This window comes from Hevea brasiliensis, chromosome 13 (assembly GCF_030052815.1).
Source record: "Hevea brasiliensis isolate MT/VB/25A 57/8 chromosome 13, ASM3005281v1, whole genome shotgun sequence".
In the NCBI taxonomy this organism is placed as follows: Eukaryota; Viridiplantae; Streptophyta; class Magnoliopsida; order Malpighiales; family Euphorbiaceae; genus Hevea; species Hevea brasiliensis.
This window is the reverse complement of record NC_079505.1, coordinates 11761265-11773744: the sequence shown is the minus strand read 5'-3', so window position 1 is coordinate 11773744 and position 12480 is coordinate 11761265. Positions and strand designations below refer to the sequence as shown.

General features: G+C 35.7%; 1 protein-coding gene, 1 long non-coding RNA gene and 1 pseudogene across 2 annotated transcripts; 1 reads left to right on the top strand and 2 right to left on the bottom strand.

Moving 5' to 3' along the window:
- Positions 1–316: 316 nt before the first annotated feature.
- Positions 317–1913, bottom strand: LOC131171822 (uncharacterized). Its single transcript, XR_009142461.1, has 2 exons — positions 1536–1913; positions 317–770 (listed from the first exon to the last, which is right to left on the bottom strand). It is a non-coding gene; the product is annotated as an uncharacterized LOC131171822 (long non-coding RNA).
- An 823-nt stretch (positions 1914–2736) lies between these two features.
- Positions 2737–4559, top strand: LOC131172080 (ABC transporter G family member STR-like). Its single transcript, XM_058133027.1, has one exon. The coding sequence runs from the start codon at positions 2737–2739 to the stop codon at positions 4363–4365; it is 1629 nt and encodes a 542-aa protein (XP_057989010.1). The 3' UTR covers positions 4366–4559.
- A 2571-nt stretch (positions 4560–7130) lies between these two features.
- LOC131171821 (TPR repeat-containing thioredoxin TDX-like) lies at positions 7131–12318 on the bottom strand (annotated as a pseudogene).
- Between the last annotated feature and the right edge of the window lie 162 nt (positions 12319–12480).

The following is a 12480-nucleotide window of genomic DNA, read 5'->3' as shown; positions in this document are numbered from 1 at the left end:
TTATGGGTAATTTATAATTAAGTTCTTGAAATATAGTAAAACCCAAAAATTAATCTTTACTATGTTTTTGCATAACAAGTTGGTCCTTAATGTTTAAATAAGTTCATGCAATTATTTAAATATAAAATAAATAATTACTTGAATATAAAATTTAGATGTAAAGATTGTTTTGCTAATGAACTATTTTATTAATAAAACAAAATTTTAGGGACTAATTTATTAACTAAATTAAACTTTGAGGATCAAATTCTTACTAAAAAACATATCAAAGACTAATATGTGGATTTCAAGAAATTACTAAGCTCAAAACATAACATCAGCCAGAAAGATGAAAGAATTCCCCTGCACAGCACAGTAAATTCTTCCATGAAAAAAGTTCCATTATGAATGTGGTAGTCTATGAATAGAAATAAAGGGAAAAATGCATCATGTGAAAAATTATACTTCTTACAACATATTTTAAGTTAAAATTCAAAAGATTGGTACTGATAGTAAGAGCAATATATCTAAGACATTGAGGAAACCTAACAGTTTTAAGTAAAAAGAATTGAGCTTACAATTAAAGAACTAAAAATAGACGTTGATGAAGATCTCTCTTCCTTTATAGTTGTAGAGTGCATGGTATTGGATTTGAATCTTCTGTGTCCTTGACTGCTCATTGATGGCCGGGAGAAGATAGAGAATTGATGGATAAACTCACACCATCACATTCAGTGGCACTGCAATCTAGGGATTTCTTGCTTACGTTGTGTGGCGATGTATTCATCACTCTGAATGCGTACAGAAAAATTTAAGATCATTAACTTGAGTTGGAACCAATTGAAGAACAAACAAATAAACAAGTTCATCATTTAACTATAATCAACTCCTCAAGCGCCAAAATATCTGTGGCATCTGCCTCTTTTCTTGTTCCTTTTTTTTCTTTTTCTTTTCCCCCTTATAGTTCTCCTAACAAGCTCAAGATAGGCACTCTCCAAACCCCACACCTACAGTGAACTCAGGCCTTTCTTTTATTCAAGGAGAGATAGTCTTTTGACAAAATTATCTGATCTTGGTAGATGGAGATCAGGAATAGACATTTCCAACATTTACCAGAACAAAAAGATTCTTCAACAATTTATGTAAAACTGAATCCACCACTAAGCATTTGGTAACATCTATTAAGTTTTTTTTTTTTTTTTCAGCTTTTAGGATTCAATGAGGGATTCCAGCATGTATAATCACTATTCAGTGCAACAATGTTATCTTTTTGATGTGTACAAAGGACTAAGAAGCACATATCCATCATAGAAGATGGAATGTCACCATGCTAGTTAAGAAGAAACTCAGTTCACACAAAATTGAAACTACATATTATGCCATGACAGCAGAATTTCGTGTCCTAAAGCAATCGAAATCCTAAAAGCATAAACTTAACTTTCAATGTCATACATCCACATATTGCAAATAAATTAAAAAGCCCAATCCATAAAAGTCAAGGATGGTTCTATATAAAATTCATATTATTTCCATCAAATTAAAAGACTACTACATACCTTTCCTTGCGCTTCTCCAGAAACAGAGCCAATGATGCTTTACAAGCCTGAGGTACGGCCCCGGCGAGCCAACCATCATTTTGTTACAATGACATTATATATGCATACTAGATCAACTCCATAATTATTCAGAAAAAGAAAACTTTATAATTTTAGAAGTCACATATAAGCTTAGACTTAGAGACACACCGGCTGAAATCAGAATTGCAGAACCAGGTGCTACTGAACTAACTGTCTTTGAGGTTTCAATTTGGTTATTTGCGGATGCTAAAGCTCCTACCGATTTCACTGTTGTCAATTCATTGGTGCTACTGGAGGTGACAGAAATAGGGCTTGGAAGGCCTGAGCATGGAGATGCGGTATGGATTTTGTTCCCAACAAAACCATCACTAGCAGAAGGCCTAGATATTGGTGTCTGCACTTGAATTGGGGGCACTGCCTGATTCTGGGTTACTGAAGGCCATGTCTAGCCAACAGCATAATGGCCTTAGCCTATGCAGAAGAGTAAACAATTAATAAAAAGAGCACATCACTTCTAAACAAGAGCTCATGGCACCATATGTTTGATTCTTGTCTCCTCTGTCAGCCAAACCACTGATATATTCACCAAAGTGCATCCTCCGCTCGCTTTCAGGATCTCTTAAGCAAACTCAAGTTTGGCACCCGTGCTACCACTTTGAGTCTGAGGGGTGGGTGTTAGTGGGTAACAGTACAAAACAAAAAGATTTCTTCCCTCTTGTTTCTTGCTTCTCCAAGTTATAGATATATAAGAAGGCCAAGTGGGTAAATTTTTGATATATGACTGATTATATATGCAGAGTGCGACACACACATATATTGGTGATGAAGGAAGGAGAGGAGTTTCAGGTGGGGAAAGGCGAAGGGTGTCTATAGGAATTGATATAATTCACAAGCCATCACTGCTGTTCCTTGATGAACCCACCTCAGGTCTTGATTCTACAAGTGCTTTTAGTGTGGTGGAAAAGGTGGAGGACATAGCTAGGGGTGGCAGTATTGTCTTGATGACCATCCACCAGCCTTCTTACAGGATTCAAATGCTCTTGGACCGCATCACAATTCTTGCAAGGTAAGATAGAAATTCATGATGATTTGTATAGCCATAACCTTCAAATTGGGCACATTCAGATAGCTTGAGATTGATAAAGATATCAAAATCTATAAACAGGGAAATCTGATATATATGGGAAGTCCAGGTGCTCTTCCTGCTCATCTCTCAGGATTTGGAAGGCCCGTTCCTGATGGTGAAAACAGCCTGGAGTATCTTCTTGATGTAATCAAAGAGTATGATGAGTCCACTATTGGACTTGAGCCTCTTGTTCTTTACCAAAGAGATGGAATCAAACCGGATCCAGTTGCCAGGACGCCTATTCCCAAGACACCAAAGACCCCCAAAACGCCAAGAACTCCATATATGAATACCCCTGGATCCAAGCATGCACTTAGCCTTCGGAGCCAAGCATTTTCAATTAATGGAAATATGACATCTAGAACTGACTCTGTACAATTTGATTTTGATGATGATGACGGTGATAACTTTGATAATTCCCTTGAGCGTGGAACTATGCCTACGCCAATGCATAAGCAAAGTGGTGTCTATCAACCACGTTTGGCATCACAGTTCTACAAAGATTTTTCAGTCTGGCTCTACCATGGTGTCAAGGGAACTCCCCGCCGTGCACCCTCTTGGACTCCCGCTAGAACTCCAGGAACGACTCCAGGAAAATCGCAAATTTCTGGAGCAAGAAGTCAAGTCTCAAGCCGGTATACAACCCCACAACAGATCCCTTCTCGCCCAAAAACTCCAGTGGTCTTTAGCTCCTCAGTGGAGGACTCATATGCTGCTTCTTATGAGGATTTTGACATGGAAGAAGAAGAAGTGCTTGATGAGCCAGCACACGGTCCTAAATTTGCTAACCCATGGCTCCGAGAGGTTGCAGTTCTCTCATGGCGCACAGCACTCAATGTTGTTCGCACTCCTGAGCTTTTCCTGTCGAGAGAAATCGTATTAACTGTTATGGCACTAATTCTTTCCTCACTTTTCAAGAACCTGAGTGAACCAATATTCAAAACAGTGAACCGGCTTCTGAATTTCTACATCTTTGCAGTTTGCCTGGTTTTCTTTTCATCCAATGATGCTGTCCCAACATTCATCCAGGAAAGATTCATCTTCATCAGAGAAACTTCCCACAACGCATACCGTGCTTCCTCTTATGTCATCTCCTCTCTTATAGTTTATCTCCCATTTTTTGCCATTCAAGGTTTAACCTTTGCTGCCATAACCAGATTCCTGCTGCATCTGAAAAGCAGTCTCTTAAACTTTTGGATAATACTCTACGCTTCTCTAGTTACTACGAATGCTTATGTTATGCTTGTTAGTGCACTTGTCCCCAGTTACATCACAGGCTATGCAGTTGTGATAGCCACCACAGCACTTTTCTTCCTGACTTGTGGGTTCTTCCTGAAGAGGACCCAGATACCAGTCTATTGGAGGTGGCTGCATTATATATCTGCAATCAAATATCCATTTGAAGCGATGTTATCAAATGAGTTCAAGGGAACAAGGTGCTATAATGGGGCTCCTGCAGACCTTTCACCTGGTCCTCTAGGAGACATAAAACCTAGCAAACTGCATACTAGTTACACAAATGGAACGACCTGCCCGCTGATAGGAGAAGATATTCTAACCACAATGGATATTAAGATGGACAATCTTTGGTATGACATTGCAATCTTGCTAGCTTGGGGAGTTCTTTACAGGCTCTTCTTCTACGTGGTTCTCAGATTTTATTCCAAGAATGAGAGGAAATAAATATCCTCTTTGCATTTGCTTCTCTTTCAAATCCAAGTTTGTCGGCTAAGTGAAGACAGTATCCATACATATAGATGTTAGTAGCATGTAATGAATGTTGGAAGTTCTAATGATGAGATTTAGCCTTCTGTTCTTGATACTTGGGGGATTGTTGTTGGGAAAGCCAAAAATTAGTTTCTAATTGTTTTTTAAAAAAGCACCCTGTTAGCTACAGCTGAAAAAAATAATTGAAAAGTTATTTTATATTTTGAAGTTTTTATGATTAAAATATATTAAATATAAATTAAAATAAAAATTTAAAAATTGTTAATAAATATTAAAATAAAAATTTGATAGGTGGATTGTACTCTCTTTTTCATGATATCATTTAATTCTCTTCGAAGTAAATGACAAAAGTCACCTAAACTTATATGTACTTTCTATTTTAATTTGTAAAATATGAGTTAAATGCTTCGTGAATGTTTAATTTATAATATTCTAATTATTTAATTAAAAAAAATCTATTTTTTTAATATAAATTTTAATTAGTCTAAATTATCCAATGATTTTTCTTTTTAAATTTCTAAATAACTAAAATACGAGAGATGTAAATGCTATTTCTTTAACAAAATGATTCATTCAAAAAATTGTTTCACTTAAAAATAAATAAATACAATATAATATAATAAAAAGAGACTAAAGCGAATTTTTTAAAAATAAAAAAGGTCAAACAGTTATATTTGTTTTTTATTTTAAAAATAAATCTAATAAATAATTGATATATTATTAAAAATATGATAAATTTTCAAAAAAATATAGTAATTCTTTTACAAAATATATAATTTTTAAATTTTAATTAGTTGGCTATATATATGAATTTGTAAACCATAATATGGGTAAGAACTCCCCTCTCCTACTACTAGGATTTACTGAAGTTCTCAACCAGTCTACTATTTCTTGTTGCTATACACAGAGATTATTAGAGAAGGGAAATCCAAATTCCTTTCAACAGTAATGGGTTCCTCCAAACCAGTCTCCAATCTTGAAGAAAGGAAGGAGGACACTGGGCTTTCAACTCTTGAAGTTACGAAGGCTAGTAATGTAGATATTTATAAGAAGGTTACCAAGTTTGAACCTTTGTCTCTGACAACAGAAGTTGCTTCCATGAGGTGGGAGGAAAAGGAGAAACAAATGGGTAGTTTAGGATTCAAGAAAATCCCAATCCCACCGCCACCTGCAGACCCGCCTCAAGAATTCAAGAAAAAGATTGAAATTGATGCAGAGGATGGTCATAGTCGTTTGTCGATGCAAAAGGGTAGTTCAAGATTCAAGAAGATCCCAACCCCACCACCACCGGCAGACGCGCCTCAGGAATTCAAGAAAAAGATTGAAATTGATGCAGGTCATTGTCGTTTGTCGAGGCAAAAGGGTAGTTCAAGATTCAAGAAGATCCCAACCCCACCGCCACCAGCAGACCCGCCTCAAGAATTCAAGAAAAAGATTGAAATTGATGCAGAGGATGGTCATAGTCGTTTGTCGATGCTCAAGAAGCAAAAATTTTCCTCGACACCAGTGTCCAATCTTGAAGAAAGGAAGGAGGACACTGGGCTTTTAACTCTTGAAGAAGTTATGAAGGCTAGTAATGTAGATATTAATAAGGAGGCTACTAAGTTTGAAGCTTTGTTGCTGACAATAGAAGTTGCTTCCAGGAAGTGGGAGGAAAAGGTGAAACAAAAGGGTAGTTCAAGATCCAAGAAAATCCTAATCCCACCACTACCAGACCCGCCTCAAGAATTCAGGAAAAAGATTGAAATTGATGCAGAGGATGGTCACAGTCGTTTGTCGATGCCCAAGAAGCAAACATTTTCGAGTCCTTCAAAGAAGATGAAAGGGAAAATGATCATAAAAAATAATAAGCATTTGGAAGTGAAGATCATCGAGCCCAATCTTGAAATGATTTTCAATCAATGAAAGATGGCGAAGGCGAGCGAAAATGCATCCTTATCGTATGTGTTTTATCATTCGCTGGAATACTCTTTTAATTGACTTAAGGCCGGTGCTGTAATTCAAGCATGTTCTAATTGAAGCAATCAAGTTGGAGACGTTGAATCCACTCATCAGTCCACGAATGATCAAGATTAGTAAATGGTGAAGATTTCTTGTTCTTGGAGATTAATCACATGCACTTCTAAAAAAAAAAAAAATAATAATAATCAACTGTATTTTCTGCACAAAAATCAAGCCAACCTCTTTAATCCACAACTATAATGGAAATAATTTTTTACATATCCTGTCACTTAAGTTTGAATTATTTTCTCACATATGGCTTCTCAATATGAGAAATTTCTACATACATCTGAATGTAAAAATAGCCACTTGAAAGGAAATTTCTTGCACTAACTAATTGTAAAAAGAATATAAAATACAATTATTTAAACCGTTAAATTAGAAAAAAAAAAGATATTCTGTTGTTTATCAAGTTCTTGGAAAACAATCTTGAAAAGCTTGAAGATTCTAGTTCAGGAATTCAGGTAAATATCAATTGAATTTTGAATTTATTAGAAGGTCACCAGCAAAGGTATTAACTAGGGAATATGCTTATGCAGTACAAGAAATGGAGGCCCAATTATGTTTCAAAGGCAAAAGACACCAACAATATTGTAATTAACAGCAAATGCCAAATTGCCAGCACAATTCTTATGCCCTGGCCAGAAGTTGGCAAATACTAGGACGTGAAGAAAAATAAAACAAATATTGTCTACGCTTGATCTATTATAGATTCAAAATACAAAATGCAGAGTAAAATTAGCTTATTTTCATCCATACAACATACCTTAGGGCAGGTCATTTTATTATGAAACAAGAAAATCTTCTCACAAGTTTATCCCATTTGTAAGACTAGTGATGCTCACAGAGCCTAAAGGACGGAAGAAACACAAGTTATGAGGTTCTTACAGATATTTAACTCAGGCCTAGGATGCATATTGTTCAATCTTCCTCTCAAGTCCATTTTTATCAGCACCCACAACTTTGTCGATCTCCTTGCCATTCTTTATGAAGAAAAATGTAGGAACACTGCTAATATTCCATTTCGCAGCCACATCCCTTGCCTCATCGATGTCAACTTTCAAGAATACAGTTTTAGGGTACTTTGTAGCTAAATTTGTAAAAAGAGGAGAAATGTAACGACAAGGCCCACACCATGTTGCTGTAAAATACAGGATTGCAAGGCGAGATATGTTCTTGAAGCAGCATTCAATTTGGTTTCCAACTCACTGGTAGAATGGATGCCTATTGCTTGCCCTGTCAATACCAAAAGAGCAGTATGATACCTACATAAGAACTTAATTTTGTCCTATACCAACAGCCCATTGTTCCAAGAATTCAGTTGAGCCTCACTTCAACAAAGATAAAAACTGTCTTTTGAGACCTGCTGCATGTGTGCGCAAGCATATGATTGTGATAAAAAACAAAAAATAAAAAGAGGAGAGAGATAGAGAGAGAAAACAGTGGTCATACCCTCCTTTAAAGCAGATAAAGCTTCTTGTCCCTGCATAAAATTGTAAGAGAACTTTAGAACATAGTTCTCTGTTCGTTACATAGTATTTATTGAAGCATGCAAATCCTATGATGTCAAAACAAGTATGATGATGATGATGATGATGATTATGACAAGTATGATGATGATGCCAATAACATCACGGTACACAGGCAGTAGCAGCAGTGGTAGCTCTGTATCTGTAGCAGTAGCAATAGCTGCATGCATAATTCAATATAACTCGACAGCACTATTGAATGACAGATACACGTTCCAAATAACAAAATTTAACAAATGACTATGCCAACAGCTAGCCACAATTTTTAAACATTCCTAAAGAAACTCGTCATCCCAAATGAAATTCCTAGTACCATATCAATTCTTTGGAACTATTGTAAGCCACAAATGACACAAAGAATGCTCATGAACTGCCATCATTCCAGATCAAAATATAAAGGATAGCCTTAACCCCATAATTCTTAAAAAAGAAAGAAATTAAAAATAGACTTTGAGATATTGTGCCATGCACATGCAACAATTACCATAGCTCCCCCAAATATAAATTCTTAAAACATTTAGAATAGCCTTTGAAGAATTGTGTGTAATTGCACTTGCATCAACTGCGTAGCCCCTATGTCAGAAATCAGTCCATTTAATTGCAAGTCCCCTCTGAACCCCAAGGGATTTCCTATTGCACTATCATATTTCACCTAGTATAGAGCTTTATGAATGAATTCACAAAAAACATTGCAATTGAAAACAATTGCACAAGAATAAACTTACTAGCCTTAACAACACGGACCATTATTGTATCATTTTCCCCCACAATAGAGCTTTATAAAATGAGTGCACAAATATTTGCATGAGAATAAACCTGTGGGGTTGAGGGTCTCCAACCGTGATGATCATATAACATCAATACTACCTAAAAGTAATAAAATTAACACTACTTACTTGGGCTTCAACTCGCTGTTGTCTCTCCCGTTCAGCTTTCTTTAGCTCCCTTTCTTTTCTCAAGCGTTCATATTTTCGATGATGCTCTCGAATTTTACGTGCATTAGGTTCAACCTGTTGATCGAAATGGATAGAGGGTGAAAACAATTGATTTTATTCCTCATAATAAATGAAGGAAAGCAACCTTTTTTAGAACCAAAGCAATCTCCTCATCATAATCCAACTTTGATGCTACATGCAGGTCACTTGCTGCTTCTTCCCATTGGCCCAGCATGGCCCTTGCTATTCCCTGTACTTTATATCCTTTAGCAGAGTCCGGGTTGATCTAGAACATATGCAATTAACTTATCATGTCTGTCAAATGTCATAAAATAAACACATGCATCATTGCTAATGAATCTGAAACTTCATTGCTGCCTGTACAAGCTCAGTTGTAGAAAGGACCCAGCCTCCCAGGACTAACCTCTAGAGCAGCATTAGCATCATGTATTGCAGCATTTGGTTTCTTCAGTTTAACAAAAACACTAGCTGAAAAAAAGCACATTAAGCAAACAAGACACTAGTTGAAAACAGGGACATTAAGATATGAACAGAAATTTAATGAATAACATATATATATAAAATAAGAACTTACCTCTAGTTGCATATAATATTGCTGAAGCGGGATTCAACGTGATAGCCTCTGTTAGGTGATCTATTGCATCACCAAGCTTGCCTAGAAAACTAGAAAACATTGGTAAAAAAACAAAAAAAAAAAAAAGGTGGAAATCTCAATTCAAAAGAAATAAAGACACAAGACAGGCCATGTGGTTAGGCCAGCCCCACCCTGTCGGAATCCGACGTGGAAAAAATATGAAGTAAAAGGACAATATATAAGTAGTTAGGTTACAACATTGACTTGACTAGTCATTTTGATGTATAAAGCAATCTAATCATTTATATAAGTTTAAATTAAAATGAATTAAATTGTAATTTGGCCAACACTCTCTCTAAATTTAATATAGTATTAGAGCTCAGACCAGATTATAGGTTTTATCCACCTATAAGGCTATATAATTGAGCCCGTATTGGATTAAAAATAAAAATACAAACTAATTATTAAATAACAACCATGTAGTTACACTTGAGGGAGGAGTGTTAGAATTCCACATCGAAGTCCCACATTGAAAGAATATGAAGTTAAAGGGTAATATATAAGTGGTTGAGTTGCAACATTAACTTAAATAGTCATTTTGATGTGTAAAGCAATCTAATCATTTATATATAAGCTCAAATTAAAATGAATTAAATTATAATTTGACCAGTACTCTTTTTGAATTTAATACACCCCAATTGTTAGATTAGTAGTCTGCATGGGCTTGGGTCCTGACAATGCTTTTAGAGCAACCTGACAGACTAAGTGTGAAACTAAGTGCTACACTTTGGGAAGTCAGTGGGAGCCACTTCTAAAACTCGTGACTCACCGAGTGCTCCAAGATTCTGGACTATTGGGTTACGGTCTAGCCCTAGTGAGAATGTCAGGGATTTGAGTGCTATTAATAACAATCTTAGTGAACTATTACTAACATCCAGAGGTTGACTTTTGGACATGTGGTTAGACCCAAATCCACCCAATTATTAGGCCAGTAGTCCATGCACACATGAATCATGATAGACATACCTTCAGAGATTGCTTCCATGGCTTTTAATTTTTCTGTTTGTGCAGCATCCTGCTTTTCTTCTGTAACTTCAATTGCAGGGTTTCCCATCTGCAATTCAGAAACAAAAAAATGTATTAAGCCAAAATATAAATTATATTCGTGTCCTCTTTTACCTAACAAATGCAAATTCAGGATTCCATCAATTGTTTCCACCTTTTGGGGAGGATCATTGTCAGGTTCCACAATGTCACTATCATCTAATTCAATGTCAGACTCTATTATGTTATCACCGTCTTCACTTGATCTGTGGTCATTAAAGTCTTCATTAGAGTTGGACATGTCAATATCACCTTTCTCCTGCAACGAAAATCCTGTTAGCAGCAGATATTAACAGCAAAATGAACAAACAAAATGGACCACAGTTAACACTAAAATGCTTTGCAACTTATAAAAGGAGTAACTAAAAACAAAACACATAGTTCAATACAATAGTAAAAAGAATTCTTAGCATTGCAAAAGGAGAGGCACTGGCATTCTATGTAATATAGCCACTCATAATTCAGAATCCACAAACTAATTGCCTGCAAAATGCTATTGAGCTACTCAAAGAAAGCAGTATAGAACAAAACAACAGAGCATTACTTTTAAAGGTAAAGATAAAAGGTGATAGAGGGGAGAATCCTCTGTCTCTGTGAACATACAAATTAATTAGCAAAATGGCTAATAATAGTTATATTGACATCCAATCTGCCGAAGTAACAAAAACATTTTTTCTAGAAATTAAGTAAATGAATTGACGTAAGGTCTACCTTCACAAAGGTAATAGGCTAGACAACATTTCAGCCATCTCCATAGATAAGGCTCCAGTACTAAATGTCAGCAAGTTTCCAGTCCCCCCCAGTTAAAATTTTTCTATAAATTTTATTTTTTCTTATTTTTTATGATTTTCATAGAAATAATCTGAAAATCTTCAATCTTACATAAGTTAAGTGAAAGATGAACTATCACTTATCAACTAAAAGGAAAACCAATCTTTTACATGCACAAAACAATTAAAACCAATTCGAAATTTACAAAATCTTTGCTAAAATTTATCACTTGGAGAAGTGCCCATTTCCATTAGAATTCTGGTTTCAGCTTGAGTTCCCCTCTTTTGATGGTTCAATAATTCCAACTTTCCCAAGGTTGAATATTACTTTCTATTAATTTCTGGAAACTTGTTCTTTTTTAGAAGCCTGTCAATTTTTAAGCTTGCATAAAGCCTTAACTCTATAAACTATATAATAGTATACTGTAAAATTTCAGGCTTTCAGCCACCTAGTAATACAGGGATCTATGAACTAGTTTTCAGAACCACTCTTTAAAGAATTGGCACATCAAATAGTCAAATCCAACCACACCATTTCTGTGACAATATCACAGTTAAGTTCCATGAAACATCACAAGATTCAATTATTTACTAGTAACTGCAAACCCAAAAGCTGATATAAAAGCAAAGAATAACATCAAGCCAAATAACCCAAATTCTCTATAAAGAACAGCAGGAAGTGTTGCAGGGAAATTATTTCTCACCGATTTATTTTGAGGTGGAATTCGAGCACCCAGGCTGCAAACGCCAAAAAAATTCATAATCAATGAAAAGGAAAATAAAAAAGAAGAGAAAACAAAAAATGATTTACGAGAAATTATTTAGCCATATAAGTACCTGTACAGATAGGTTCTGAAGAAAGTAAGAGATGGGTCGTGGAGTATAGAAGGGTTAGACTTGCAGTGATCAACAAATTGCTTAAGGTCTGCTATCTTAGCCGCATCCATTGAATAAATATGCACTGTTTTCTCTCTCTTTTCTTCTAAGGGAAGAATCTACAGAGTCTAGAGGGGGCTAGAAGCTTGAAGAATTCAGCAGGAGGCAGTTCGGCTTCTGGAATCAAATTCTCTGTTCTTGGGCTTGGGCCTTAGGGGCTCAAATTTCGGCTAAATTGCTAATAGCTACCCACCTTCTCT